Source organism: Apiospora marii, assembly GCF_038362585.1.
Source record: "Apiospora marii strain CBS 49790 chromosome Unknown utg000002l_segment0_segment0, whole genome shotgun sequence".
In the NCBI taxonomy this organism is placed as follows: Eukaryota; Fungi; Ascomycota; class Sordariomycetes; order Amphisphaeriales; family Apiosporaceae; genus Apiospora; species Apiospora marii.
Genome location: NW_027117373.1, coordinates 793,859 through 810,043, shown reverse-complemented (window position 1 = coordinate 810,043; position 16,185 = coordinate 793,859). Strand labels below are relative to the sequence as shown.

The following is a 16,185-nucleotide window of genomic DNA, read 5'->3' as shown; positions in this document are numbered from 1 at the left end:
AGGGGCAATATTTGCAAAAAGTGTGGGATGATGGTAGAGAACGGTTTGTACCAACATCCTACCGATGTGAAAGACGAATACACACCGTCCCCGCCATTTTTTGTGAACTGACAGAATGTGTTTACTCTGAGTTTGGCTTCGAGGATGAGACATCTGGCAAAACACTTCACACTTTGACGGGCAGCTATCCAAACACAGATTCAATTCATTCTTACGAGTCGCACAGATCGTCAGTAGAAGTTCTCTTCATTGAATTGATGTTTCCATCGTAGTTCCTCCGGTGACCAATCTTGAAATTTCGGCTGCATGCAGATGTGCTGATACCGATTCACCTCGAATGCTTCTTGTATAAAAAGATATTGCTGTACCCCATTAGTGGAGGGGATCTCGTCCATTCCTCCAACAATGTCGTCGATATCCGGTCTCTTCAGAAGGCGCAATTGCTCTTTCCATCTTATCGTTAGCCATTACAGCCTCGCTTAATGCACGGGAAGTTATTAAAGCCCTCCGGACGGCCTGAAAGCAAAAGAACCAGGAAAGGGCGTATGCAGAATGGCCCTTTCCTCTAGGAAGCTGTCCAACGTGAGGCCGCCTACTTGGCCGTCCGATACGCCGACTCTCGATACAATAAGAGAATTGAGGTTGCAGGCATGTTCGGTCGGTAATCTAAAAGAGCCACGCAGCGGTATAGGTGACCAACAAGGAGACCGAATGTCAAGCGCGACTTTTTCTGTCGCCTCCAAAGAGAAACCTAGAAGAGATGATCCCGGTTGGATATCAAGGAAGTCCTTTTGCTTCATCTCTTTTGTAAGCGCCCCGAGTAACATCGACGAACATTCAAATGAACATCCAGCTCGATCATCACGGAAGTCTGAGAGGAGTCTCTGGAGACCGATTATGATTCGGTCTATGGATTGCCGTCTTTTGCGATCGATGGCGTCTAAACGAAGTGGTAAGCTTCTTGATAGGTGCCACTTTGAAATCACTAACCAACTAGCGTTCCTGGGATCGGGAGATCCAGCGCCGGAAGCGGTCCTTTGCACTTGTTCACAGCGGTTTTGGTTACAGTCTGGAACAAATCGGCCTGAGAAAATACCCGCGAAACCAGGCACCATAAAACGAGGTCTCTGCAGCATTCCTGGGGCAGACGCCATTTGAGTCGGTCAATCCATATTGGTATCACAAGTTCCACTACTTCGTGACATTCGTAGTAATCCACCAGGACGGCGATCTTAGCAAGTGTTTCCAGGCTCACAAACCGAGGTACACTTCGAGTGCGACCGTGAATGATATTCATCAGGATGCGTAATGCATTCTCATCCCAACCCTCTGCATCTACGAGATGGCTGGAACCTGACACGCCGGTGCTTTCTCGCCATGACCCAAGCAGCATCTTCTTGAAGTAGGTAGAGGCTAAGATCAAATGCCGTGAAGAGAGCCGCATGCGTATGTCTGCCTGATTCCATGATTGATCCGCCCGAGGAGGAGATGTTGAACATGGCATGTTGGCTGGGCCAGCCGGTTCCGAAGCAGTAGCTGCGTCTTCGGCAGCGAATTCAGGCAGGGTAGATACATCGGCAATGGGCTCAACCTCAGGACCAGATTTATCGGGTGCTTCGACAAAAGGAATGGCTTCAGGCTCCGGGGTTGGTCCCGTAATGGGCTCATTGGGTGTAGTCGCTGGAAGAACGTCCGCTTCTAGATGTTGTTTCAGCGCATGGTCCGTCGCATGATATGTTCCATCTAACCTTGCGTCCCTTTGTTCTTCTTCTTCTTCTTGATCTTACGTTGCCTGACGCCAGTGATTAACCAGGGGTCAGTTGGTCTCGTCAAAGTATGGGCTGTATCTTGAATCAATGAGTCGGCTGCTTTTTGGACTTCATCTTCATTCCAGACCGCAAACGGTGCATTTGGGCTGCGAAGGGTGAGAACAACGTCCCTCCATAATAGAGGCATATGGAGAAAATGCACCTCTTCAACTAATGCTTCGTAATTGCTACGCTCCGACTTTGCGTAAACGGACAGGAAGGAAATCTTGCCAGGTAAATTTTCTCAACTGTAAGGGAAGTTCTGGAAGAGCAGACTTCCCCATGGCGGCTCCCGACCCTCGGAATGGTGGGGCATTATAATAAATCCCCATTCGCAAATGCGGGGTAGGACATTAAGTACCAGGGTGTAGTGGTAGGTCGCTCGTCGAGTAGCTGCGCAACGGACTACCAGAAGTATATGGACGCAAGATAATGTCGGAGGAGCCTATGGAAGGTAGCAAATCTGTGTGCCGACCAATGCGTAGCGCCTTTACATTTACAGATCTAAATGTTGTAACACAGTAGATAAGTAATAAAAAAGCTAGGCTACGCAGATATAATACAAGAACTAATATAGCAATCGCGATGTTTTCCGGTGCGCATCCAAATGCTGTGTTGTGTTATATTGACCCCACCTGTCGCCTAACTATGGAAATGGAAATATTGTAAGATTTTCTTCATCCCCCCTTTTTGTTTAGAAAGGTAAATAATTAAAAATATAGCGGTAGAAGCATAGCTATACATATACGTTAAAGGCTTTTATAAACTAACAAGGTAGCTTAAAGTAATTAAACTAGTTAAAATATTCATTGTTTATTAATTTATAATTATATTAAAGTAATTACGATTTTAATAAAATATTTTCATTTATAAAAACAATAAAAGTAAACTATTTATTAATAATGTAATACGTTTTATATTATATTTAAACTTTAACCCTAGTAGCGTTTAAATAATATAAGTTAACATAGTTTAATTTAAAAGATATATTAAATATACCTTATAATTCTAAACGTAATTACCGTAATTAAGCGTATAACTAGTTTATAAAAGTATAGAAACGCCGCCGTAATAAAACTATACTAAAAATAAAAGTTTATTTTTTACTAAAATCTTACCTATTAATATTTATCTAATATATATATAATTAATATCTTAATAATTACGTTATACATTCGCTATAATAAATTAAAAAAAAAACATTAAGACTTTAAATAAATTAATATAAAAGATACTAGCCGTATTTACTAATAAAGCCATTTATTGCTATTATAATATTTCCATTATTACCGGTATACAACAGGCTTAAATATATATATAACTCTTAATACTCTTATAAGTCCTAAAAATAAAGTTACTTAAAAAAAAAAATTTAATTATTAAATTACTATGTAAAAAATACTTTAATTAATAAAAAGCGTAAAGGTTATATATAATTTAAAATCTTATAAGTAAAAAAATAATAAATTAATACGAGAGGCGTATATATATAACTTAATATAAAAGCTATCCTTAATATTAAATAAAAATAAGTTAGTTTTAAACGGATTAAAGACAATTAAATAAACCCTTATTAGCAATTTATTAATAGTTAGAATTTATTATATAAATCTTTAAAAAGCGTTTAACTTAAATATTTCTATAAAGTTTAATATTTAAACGAAATCGCTAATAATTAAAAAATTGCTACAAAATTCCTAAAGGTTTACTAATAAAACCGCGCTACAGTTTTTAAAAGCGGTAAAAATTAACATAAATATACCGCTTAAAAAATTTAATAAGCCTATACTAATTAACCTTAATAAATTATAATATAACTTATAATTTACTAATTTAAAAGGCTAAAAGTACTAAACTTAACATTTTTATTTAATCTTAAGGGCGAATTTATACTTTTATTTTTTTTATAATATTATAAAACTAAACGTTTTAATATTAAATTACTCGCATTTTGTTCAAATTAATTCGATTTACTTTTATTACTTTATAAATTATAAATAAATATAATAATTAACGAGAAAGGCTTAATTTATACTATAAAACCTTAAGCCGTATTATTTTTTTAAACTTATTACTTTATCTTTAAAATAGTTTATAATATTACTACTATAAAAATCCTTACCGCTGGTTTTAATCATCTACGCTTAAATAACTTTTTAACGCTAATATTATAGGCCTTATATCGCCTAAAATAATATACTCTTATAAATATTAGACTACGTTTTAAAAATTAACTATAATAAAACGTTTAAAATAGTAATAAATCAACCATTTTCGCCTGTAATTTTCCTTAACTTAATCTTTTTTTAAATCTTTCTAAGAATAAAAAAAATAATTAATTAACCATTTTTTAATTTCTTTATTCTTATATAAACTACAAAATAAAATTAATTAAAAGCTTATATAAATCCGGAAAAAAATCCTCCTAAGCGTACGTTTAATTAAACTTATTTTATATAAACTAATCTTTTATAAATTTAAACCCTAATATTATATAAGCCTTATAATAATTTAGCAGTTTTAAATCAATATTATACGTATATACTTTATCGAAATAAATTAAATAAGATTTTATATTATTTATAAAAAAAAATATAAAAAAAGGCTTTACGAAACCAGTTTAATTAATAATTATAATTTTATCGTTTTCGTTTATAAAAATTACGGCCTATTTCTTTTCTAAACGTTTTACGTTTAAATTAAGCCACCTTTAAACAAATTAACAGTTATTTATATCTATAATTAATATACTTATATTAAATACAATATTTATCAACGGCTAAATACTAACTATACTTTTAAATAATAAATCCTTATTAATATTAAAACTTAACTTTATTATAAAATTCTTAAAATATAATATATAATTTAAAACTTTTATATTAATATATAATTAATTTAATAGATTAATATATAATATATTTATAAGGAACATATACTTAGAATTACATATATTATTAAAACTAGTTACAGTTTATATTTAAGGCTTAACTAAGTTTTAATTTAATATAAAAAACTTTTAAAAAAACTCGACTATTTTATAAAAAAAAACTATTTTTTTAAAATAAAAATCTATAATAAATTTAATATACTATAAAATTAAAAATAGTTAATAAATATATTAACTCTAATCCTTTAAATTTACGGCGAAAAACTACCGATACGATAAAAAAAATTTAAGTAACCTATTTACTCATTCTTTATATATAGTTAACTTTTAATTTAAACGTTTAAACTGTTAAAAAGTTATAAGCATTTCTTTATTTAATAATCCTTTATAATAATATAAAAGCTATATTAAAAAGATAACTATATTAGAATAATTAAACTTAAACTAAAAAATTAATAAATCCTTTATATAATAAGGTATAATTAGTTATATAAAAAGTATACGTTTCGTCGAACCGTAATTTACTCGCTAACGCTTTTAACTAAAAACGAAAATAAGGACGCCGTTAGAAAATAAACCTCGGAAAAGTAATAAAATAATTACTATTACGTTATAAAAGAAACCGCCCTTATTATCTTTTTTCACTAATCTAACTTAATTTCCCGTTAAGTCTAATTTAATAATATACTTATATACCCACTATTAGGTTTTTAAGTTCTAATAAGTAATAAAAAATTTATATAACCCTTTGTTGTATATATAACAAGTAATAAACTTTAATAGTAAGCTTTTAAAACCTTTGTTAAAAAACTTAAGCTTTGAAAAGTAATATACGCCTTTAAAATATAGCTTAAAGCCTTTAGGGTAATCTTTAATAAAGCTAGAAGCGAATCTTCGAATTATTTTAAAAACCTACTATATAATAATTTATTAATTGGAACTTATTTTAATAAAATATTAACGTTTAATTATATAAATCAATTTAAACTTAACATTAAAATTTTTATCGCTTTTATTAATAATATTTTACGAATAAACCTTTAAATATTTTTAAAATTATATTAATCCTTAATTAATTCTAATATTTATTAAATTTAATAAAAAGGCTAATAAATTAATATATTTAAACCTTATAAACTTAAAAAATAATAATTATTTAAGTTATATAAAAAATATTCTACCAAATTATTTATAAACCTTGAAATAGTTTTAAATTTATTAAAATTTCCTCGAGTTTATTACGAAAAAGCGAAAAAAAAAAAAAAAAAAACATAATAATTTAAAAGTCTACTTATCTTTATTACTAATATATGCCACATCTATTTTAATTAAGGTTTCGCAATAATAATACGCATTAATTAAACTTTATTAATAAAATAAACCGCGATAATTTATATAATAACTAAAAACTTTCCCTCGCCTATATTAAATTATATTACCCGATTTTTAAAACATTCACGCATTAATAAAATCACTTCTTTTTAAACATTTTAAATAATAAAACTATTTTTAACTTTTAAAAATAATAACTTGAAATACTCGCGTAACTTTTAAACGTAGCCTATATTTTTAACTTCCTTTAAAAATTTAATAAGGTTATTTATTACGCCTAATAATCGCTTAGCGTGTTAATAATAACTTATTACGAACGCGTATTATTTAATATAAATTTTTTAAATCTTAGGAATTAAGGGCTAATTATACCTATTTAACTATTATATAATAAAAATTAAGCTAAATTTAAAAAAATAATAAACTAAACCTAAGAATTTAATAATAAAAATATTATAAAAATAACTATATATTAAATACTATATTTTATTAACTTAAATTACATAAATATAAATATATTTATAAAGTTTTACCTTAAACTCTTAATAATTATAAATAATTTATATATTATTTTTTATTATATATATAGCTAAATAATTAAAAAAGCTCGTCTTAAGCTTATATACATAGTTTATTTCGTAACGCCGCATCGCTTAAAACTGTAATATAGCCACTAACGCATCGATAGACCTACTAACCCCTATAGTATTGTTATTAATATTATCTATTTATTTTATCTACTAGTGACATAGTTCCTAGAGCTTTGCCACCTCTTTGCATAAAAATAAGGGGGCTACTTGTTAGAAAAGCTCGTTATTCGTTAAAAATGGCCGAGCAAGGTCGGTTTTAAATATAGATGGCAATGTAGCAAACACCCAAAGAAAGAGGTCCAAAACTAAGTTTAGAGGTAGACCAGCTATAATATTGATAATTTCTGTTAAATATAAGTCTAAAAGCTTATTTTTTTTCTATAAGTGGAATCGTTATTAAATATATTATATAATGAATTGAATATAAAAATAATAAGAATACTCGCCCTAATTTAAACTAATAGGTTTTTTAGTTAAGGATTATTTATTAATTACTTCTTTAAACTAATAAACTAGAGTATTCACCTTTAACTACTATGCTTTAAGTTAATGATCTTTTAAATAATAAACCTTTTTATAATAATAGGCGAGTAAAGCTAATTTAGGGGTTAAATTAAAATCCATCTTATAATTCTTAATTATTTAACGTATAGCTTTTATTTAATAAATATAACCATAATAGAATTTAAAATAATAGTATTTAAAATACTAATAACCATATATAAATAATATATATATAAAAGCTAATAGTAATTATATAACATTAAATTAAGCCTTATATATATATACCAACGCGACAAAAAACGCCATGAGGTTATAACGCGATTTAATAATCGGGATAATAGTTAAATAGTTCTAAATTATAAACTAATACTTTCTAATAGTATTTAAAGGTATATCTAGCTAATAAATGATAAAATAGCTAATCGGTAATAGTAAACTTGTTATATGGCTCGTTAGTTTATTCCTAAATATAGTATAGAACATATCTAAAAGGTTTTTAACGCTTGCGATTTTAGACACCAGTATATATTAGCCAAATAAAAGGTTTCGTATAATCTAGCATACTCTTTCCTTTAAGTGTTTAAACAATATCAACTCTATAACATTACATTGATAATATATTAAGTTATTTAATCTATAAAACTTTTTAGCTTTAAAACTATTTATGTAATAGTAAACTGATTGAATAAAGGTATGTTAATATAATTAAAGATAAAACCTTTTTAACAAATCGATAAATTTTATAGTTTTTAAAAAGAATAGCTTAGTATATTACCCTTCGCTTAAAACTATTTTAATAGTTATAATAAATTTATCGTATTAACTTAAAAACCTAAGTTTATCTAATTAAATAATTTATTACATTTTATATAAGTGTGAGGGGTATAGACTCCTTACTAGACTCAACTTCGCAATGCTGTAGAATAGTTAAGTGTCTTCTGCCTGTAGGCGGTGGAAAGAGAAGATAGCAGCAGATTTCAAAATCCTCAAAGCTTCTTCTGTGCCCGTACGGCCAGTCAAGGGGTCTGGCAAATAGTAGGCTGTTACCGCATGGAGATAGCACATCAGGAGCTTACTCTGCAGAGAGCCATTGTCGATAAGACGTCCCAGGACGGTGTCGATCTCGTAATAATGATATCTGCGACGTATCATGGGCCGAGGCAGTGTATACCGAGCCGAATAACTGGTTGGGGGGAATCGAATAGTTGTTACGGGATAACTAAACTTATCCCTACTAAAATCCAATGTATTGTATAAGATAATAACTATTCTTTTCTTATTTAATATATCACTCTATAATTAAAGGACAAGCTTGTTTCTTAAGTTAATAAGTATAAAAAATAACTAATCGCTATTAATATATATCTTAAGATGTTTCTTTGATTAGATTAAGCAGCCTTAAGATAGCAGCGTAAACAAGAAATTTAAACGTTACAAGTTAATCCGTAATATCGCAACAAATTAAATAAAGGTGCTAGTAATATAACCTACGTCTTCCAGCGGACTAAATAGCCAGGCGATCTTTTCTACGATATAACTGGTAGGTTTAATAATAGATATATCGCTATTAACCAGCGACGTTTAGCCCTTAGGGTATACCTAGGTTCTCTATAACCCGCACTATAAAATTTATAGCTTTTTAATGTCATATAGCTCTAGCTTCCTTATTTAGGTATTACGCTAATAACTATATAAAATAATTAAGCTTTTTAATAAATTTATTTATAAATGCTAGGGTGGCATAAATTCTTATATACTGCTATTTATATAAGCGTAAATAATTAATTCGTTACTAGTTATATTAAAATATATTAACCAGCTGTTTTATTTATAAATAGTTATATATTTTAAACTTGGTTTATTAAAAAACGTAATTTTTAGAATTTAGCTACTAAATAGCTAGGCATATATAAGGTAACAATTATATTCCGCCGGCAACCGAAATAAAAGCCGGCCGTTAACTAATAATTAGCCTTAAAGAATATTTATATTAACTATTAATTTTTTTTACGCCTTTAAAATAAAAGATATTAAGGTTATAACATGAAGATATAATAGCTATAAACTCTCCTAAATATTACTTAACTTATAATTCTTTTAAAATACTAATATAACTCGATTAAAGCAACTTTAATTAATTATAATATAATTATAAATAATCGCTTTAAATTAATAATAAAACTTTCGTTATATTTAAAATAAAACTAAAACTAATAGTAATAAGGTGTATAAGTTTATAAGATAATAATTGTAAATTAAGATTAATACTTTAAAAAACTTGATTATTAATTAATTATTATTAAGTATTTAAGCTATATGTTATAAATTAATATTAAATATATTATTATTAATAAAAGCTATGGTTAAAATATAATTATAAAGATTATTTTTTTCAACTTTTAAATTAATATTAATTCACTTTATTAAAAGCTTACCCGCTTATTAGCGTATAATTAATTTAATTTAATAAGTAAAGTTATAATAAATTAACTAAACTATTTTATTATTTATAAAAGATATTAATCTATTATAAAAACTTATAAAAATAAATAAAATAATGTCACATTCCTAGTTTTCCTTAAAACGTAAAAGGGTAGCGTTAAAACCGTTAAGAAGTTTATAAATAAAGTCTTTATTTTAAATAATAGCATATAAATCTTATAAGTAAAATTCTAAATTATCATAACACAGTTTACTCTTTTTAATCGCTTATAAAATAATTAAAGCGGTCTTAATATTATTAAAATTAACCATAAACGTATAAAGTTATATTAATATATTTAGTTATTAAAACCACGCTTTTAAGCATATATATTTAATTATTTTAAATTTATTTAAATTTACTGCGAAAAACCTAATTAATTACATATGAAAAGGTAAGTTTAATTTATATACTTATAATTTAAAGAATATATTAATTATTTAATAATAACTTTATTAGATATATAAAAGTATTCATGGATTTAGTTTAGTAAAAAGAGTTTTAACGCGATTATAAAGGAATAATTTAAAGGAATTTTTAAACTCTTAATTATCTTTAATACTAAGGAATTATAGTTAATATTATAATATAAATATTAATACTTATATTTCTTATATATTATCGCTATTAACGCTTTTAAAATTAGTTACTTATAATAATAAAAGATAACGAAAGGTTTAATTAATAATTTAAAGCTTAATTGTTCTAACTATCCTTACCTAATTATTATAATAAATTTAATGTAATTATAAAATAAATAAAGTCTATTAAATTTACTAAAAACCTAACGACTATCTCGAAATAAATTGATTAATAAAATTATAATTACTTAACGCTAATTATTAATAATAATAAGAACTTATAATTTAAAAATAACGCTATAAGCTTTAAGCTTATTATCTGGAAACGGCTATTTATAAACCGTAATACTTATTTTAATCATTTAGTTTTATAAAGAATATTTCTTATAAAAGAAATAATATTATATCTCTTAGCCATGGTAGTCGCTTCCTACGTCCTCTCGATTATGCTTTAAGTTTTGAAATGAAACTTGTAAAACTTAATACTTAGCCAACTTCTACTTAAGCTCTTATATCTTATTGCTTCGCATCTTTTAGGATAGTAATATAATCTTATGATATAGTTGCTAGTGAATGTAAAAACTATTATAATATTAAACGGCGAACGAGTTAAGTAAGCTAAACCCCTCGAAAGTAGATAGATAGCCCTATTTTATTTATACCTCCCTCTCCCTTAGATAAAATTTAATATTTTAAAGTTGTAATATCTACAATTAATAAGGAAAGACTAATACCTTTAAAAACCTCTTAAAAAACCTAATATTATAATTAATAAGCAACGGTTCTTGCTTAATAGCGGCTTAGTCGCAAGCGACCCATAAGTTCATAACATAAAGCCATATAATAGACAGATTATAAGGGCTACCTTTATACTACGTTTTAGCCTTTTCAAGGTAGCCATCAAGGAGTTCAATAAGCTTATAGCAAGTGTTGCTCTCGGTAACGTTGTGGGGTAGCCATTGTGGAAGTTCATCGTAGACCCATTACTCTACGTTGGCCAGAACATAAACCAATGTTTCACCGCGACCGGTGTTCACAGTCGGCACATCATCGCGGCGAAATCGAACATAGTCAAATTTAGTATTGAGGACTTGCGATGTGTCCAGGTTGACCTGCGGGTTCGCTGTGATATCAACAAAATGCCGTAGGCCCGTGAGATTAAGAAATGTGTCATTCTTAAAGTCTAAACTCTTCAGTACCTCGAGCTGCAGTAAAGGTTTGTCTTTATCTTAAACCACTTCCCATTTATGCTTAAGCCGTGCTATTATATTAGTAAGTATATTTAAAGTATAGCCTAACCACCTTAGCGAATATAACGTGTTTTCAAGCATATAAGAAAACTTGATCATGCGTTTATTAAATTTAGTAATTACGTAAAATAATAATTCGTTAATAATTTAAAACTTTATTACTTTATTAATTAATATACTAATTAGAAAGAATATAAACTCTTTATAAAGTTAGCGTAAAGGTAGTTTAATCTTTTATTTATTAAAAGAAAGTTAAAGAGTAACACGGAAAAGTAGCTAAGTGGCCGAGCGGTGCCATAGAACTTTTATATCTACCTAAAGAATTTTTTTTTTACTATTCTTCACGAACTAAAGCGACTCGGCCTGCTTCCTAAAACCTCGCAGAAACCTAACGATAGGGCCGATCATACAAGGAATAATCGTATCTCGCTTTTCATTGTTCGTACCCCTCTTTTTAGCCTGCGATCGATAGTTCGAATAAGTCTTAACATCCAACTCGCTAAGCATGTCGGCTAGAGCTGCTTAGAACTTTAGTACTTGACATTGAGAATAATTAAGCTCGATATAGCAAGTAGAAAAAGTTCGCTAAAGTCGCCCAATACAGGCAGTAACCTACTTGTTCTCGGCAAGTAGCTCGAATGGCTCGAACCTAATGACATTGCCATAACGGTGAATGAATAAGCCCAAATTCTAGGCTCTCAGTTCCAAGGCTAGACAACCTAAAAGGATGATACGATTAGCAGGCTTTTATTAAAAGCGCGAATCTTGATCCGTCAAAATATTTTAAAGTATTGAAATGAAGAGCTGGATTGCCTACACCGCAATGGCAGCATGCGGATATAGATGATAATATAATATGATATGGTGAATTCTACGGAAGTAAAACATCATGGAAATATACAAGGAGACAACAAATTAACCTTGCCGACTTGTGAAAAGGATATATCTACTCACCTCCGTCTGCCAGATCGTGTATGACCTTGCCAACGCCACATCGATCGAGTCTTTAACCGGGTCGCGTGGACGAAAAACAGCGTACCATGTCCAAGGCGGACTGGAAAACAGCCGAGTCATCCGGTGATACGTACTGCTTGAAATGCTCCATGGCATCAAGGACGGCCCCCGTCAGAGCTTAATCCGACGAAGTTCTGAAGTCATCCTGCTGAGGGAGTCGAGGCGGCAAGAAGACATGATGAATGACGTACAGGAAATCTTCGTTCTCTTGCGAGGCCGACATGCTGCAAAAGTTGCGCTTCTGAAACGGGTGTTTGAGTGGTACGGACCTGGTGTACTGGATGCTAAAGCGTTGATGAAGAAAGAGAGATGAGGGTCAGGGAAGACTGGGAAAGACGAAAGTAGCTATCCGGTCTTGAAGAGAGTTGCCGAAGATCCAGGTGCACTTTCGAAAGAAGCGCTGGGTAGATTACGCAGTGGATGTAGCGCTTTCAGCGACCACTAACAAACGGAATGGCTTGACCGCCCGCATCGGCCAACCTATTCGCATGAAGGAGGGCCTCCTACATATGATCGAATTTCCTCTTCCTGCGTACAAAGTTTAATTCGCCCATCAAGAGAGGGTGGCTGTAGTGAGAGCGCTGATCAGTATGCCGCCTGCCACGGCCCAGGCCGACACGCAGACTCTACAGCAATGCTAGACATGGCGCGGCATTCCGAAGAGGGAAAATTGATATGGCAGGACTTCTGGTTTGCTGGGCAATTGAATCCATTCTTGAGACCTGCCAACATCGCGACATAGAGGTGTGGTCCCATCACCAGGTTTATGAGGCCGGTTTGCGGCATTGCTTCGAGTCTAGTGACGAGACACTTGGTATGGGCAAAACAACCCCTCAGGGTGAAGTCGTCAATGAAACGAACAGAAGGTGATATTGGTCCCTTAAGCAACCTGTCTGCATTAGAGTTAGCCAACGATTTCCGTTGTAGACGATTCGGACCGGTCTAACAGGTCGTAGATCAGGCAGAGCTCAAGTCCGTAAGTCGCATTTATAGCTGGCATTCTCATTGGAAAAGTGAAAGGTGGGAGGAGATTGGCAATGCTTCAAAACCATACAAGGCCCAAATCATAATCTGTGGCTTTTGCTAGCGTCGTGAGCCTGTTAAATCGCCTGCCCCGGGTACCAACAGTACCGCTGAGGAGTTGTGAGCAAAGCGGCTTGTCCCACTTGATGTGTGTATTGTTTTGTCGGTGGGCTGCAGAAGCTACCAAGGACCAGCAGATTAGACTGTAAATATTCCTCTTGAGAATGTAGTAGGAGTGTCAGACACCCACTGAATCAACATGGTTTATGATACCAAGTGTCCTACAGACACCGGCAGCTAGACCAACACCGGTAGACAGTTTCTATATATTATCCGTGTTTATCCTGCGAAGGCCGCGGACTACCAACTCTTACTTTCGCAGCAGCACGGCGGTCAATCGAAGAGTTGGAGCAATATTCGCGTTTGGACCTTGTATCGAGGCAATATGCTGGAGTTCTGTGTTGTAACAGGCAGAAGCTCTGCGGAGTCGACATAAGTGATACCATATACGGTTCATTGAGGGTAGGTTGCCGAGCGAATGTGGTTGGAAAACGATAATGTTGTAACAGTTGTCACAAGCTCAGCACTGCGGTGGACACTTGTATGAGCGGGCTGAGGAGGAGCCTAGGCCCGATATAGGGGCACGATGGATGGTATAAATGAATGAGTACGCAAAGTCATTAATACGCTCCATAATGTCAAGATCATAGTGATATGAGCACTGTGCGCCCTGTTCTTCGATATCCGTCATCTGCTGGCGGGTTGTGCTTCCGACCGTTTCCAGGTGCGTATACCCTGCCGTGGTTACCACGCATTTAAACTGTTTCGGGGCGGTCATGTCTGTAGTCCTCTACGCTCCCGAAAAGATAGAGAGGAAAGTAGGGAGGGTTTAATCTACTAAATCCCCAAATGATGCAGCTGTAGCTGGTCACTTTCTGGTCTTAATGATTACACTTCATAGGTGAACAAGCTCTTTCTTTTAGAAAGAGTATTCAGTCAACACACTCTCTGGGATATATTTGACGGTGGAAATAAGTATTGGCAGGTGTGAGCTATGACTTCAGGCCTACGTGGTGGGGTTAAACCGAACCCCCGCCAACCCATTAGTCACTACAGCAAAGGGAGGGCCTGCCAACTAAGTCCTTGAGTTCCTCTTGCCAATCATCTACATAGTTTGACGCAACTAGAGTATAATATAGCTGAAGTCAGATACTCTTACCACCAGAAAGCCCCTGTTGTACCTTCCTACATTGCCCCGCGATTCAGCTATAATATCATAGTCTTGGGCGCCAATCCCGATGGCCTATCCAGCCCTCGTAACTCACCTTTTACCAATACCCGATTCTTTTATTGGTGAACATATCCAAACAAACATGATGCACTAGGTCGCGTCCATCGACCAACAACAGATACCGACAGCGCGAATGCATTCCGGTTGCTGCCTAGTATGCGCGAATCCCTGCGCCGTTTTCGAGGCATAGTGAGGGAGAGTACAATGTGCCATAGAGGTAAATAGGCCCTCTTCCTCGCATTCTTACCATTATCTGTTCCCGTGTTCTGCTGCCTCCTGGTATGTGTTGGTTTCTCCTTCGCGTTCTTCTTCTTCTCCCTTCTTGGCTCTAACTTATTTTATTCCTTTTCAGGCAGCCAACCAGTCCTCGAAAGGCCTGCTTTGTATGCATTTGTTGGGGCGCTGTAGGAAGAGCTCTCCGGAGTGCTCGTTAGCCGTATAACCCAACCCAGTACTGTATCTAATCCAGCGCTGACTCGCATTTCTCAATTGCCGCTTCCGCCATATATCCGATACCAGACTGCGGGCATGGTCGTACAGGTACTAGCAACTCACACCAGAGCCGTTGTAGATTTTCGCGTCGTAGCTCCAGCACAGGATTCGCATGTCTTGTATGTCGGTCAGAAGCAGACTGCAGAGCCAGCATATACCATTTCGTGCAGTCCAGGTTTGTTCTCGGTGGCCGTTGAGGCCATGGATAGCGACAATACTAGGTAGGCGCGTTCTCTAGCTGGCTCGTGCGTCACAACACCTGGCTTCTACCCCATCATAGGAACATTTCATAGAAACAGTCCAGGGCGTTGCCGTTGTAAATAGGACACCTGAATGCTGATAGCAAGCCGCTGCCTTGTAAGTGTGGATGGTTTGTGGCCGCTGGTATGTCTGTACCTGCAATCGTCCTGATGTACCGCATACAAGCGCGCCCCTGTCGACCCCTGGATCGAGGTGGGGGGATTGCACTCTAGTAGACTGACCATACTCTACGTGTACCCGGCTCCCCCCTACAGCGGTAGATACGATACTAGACGATAAGGGCTCGAGTTATAAGTTACTCAATCTACAGCGACTATACCAGTAGAAACCAAGGAAGAGAGGCCGTAACGAGACTACAATTGATTTATTATATATTCCTCATTCTACGAGGTCCAAGTATAGCGTTGTTCGAATGCTTCTTCAACTGTTTAAATGGCAGAGCATTTGCTAGGTCGCACGAGTAGTGTTGAAGGGTAACGACAGGTCTAGCTGGGTCAAGCCATGCCTAAAGCGTTACGAAGGGCCTAGACAGACCGTTAAGGCAGTGAGTGCAGTGCAATCAATCGTGGCTTTAATGTGAAACAGGATAGGATAAGTGAAGTAACGCTGTAGTTCGCTACTAGGTAATGCTTGCCCAGTTAATTACATTATCACCCGCTAGGGGGAA

General features: G+C 33.3%; 1 protein-coding gene across 1 annotated transcript; it reads right to left on the bottom strand.

Moving 5' to 3' along the window:
- Positions 1-497: 497 nt before the first annotated feature.
- On the bottom strand, positions 498-1,504 carry PG985_001949 (uncharacterized protein; the record flags this gene model as incomplete). Its single annotated transcript, XM_066821718.1, has 2 exons — positions 498-940; positions 991-1,504. 2 exons carry the CDS (start codon positions 1,502-1,504, stop codon positions 498-500), a joined length of 957 nt encoding a protein of 318 aa, XP_066689150.1.
- Positions 1,505-16,185: the final 14,681 nt, after the last annotated feature.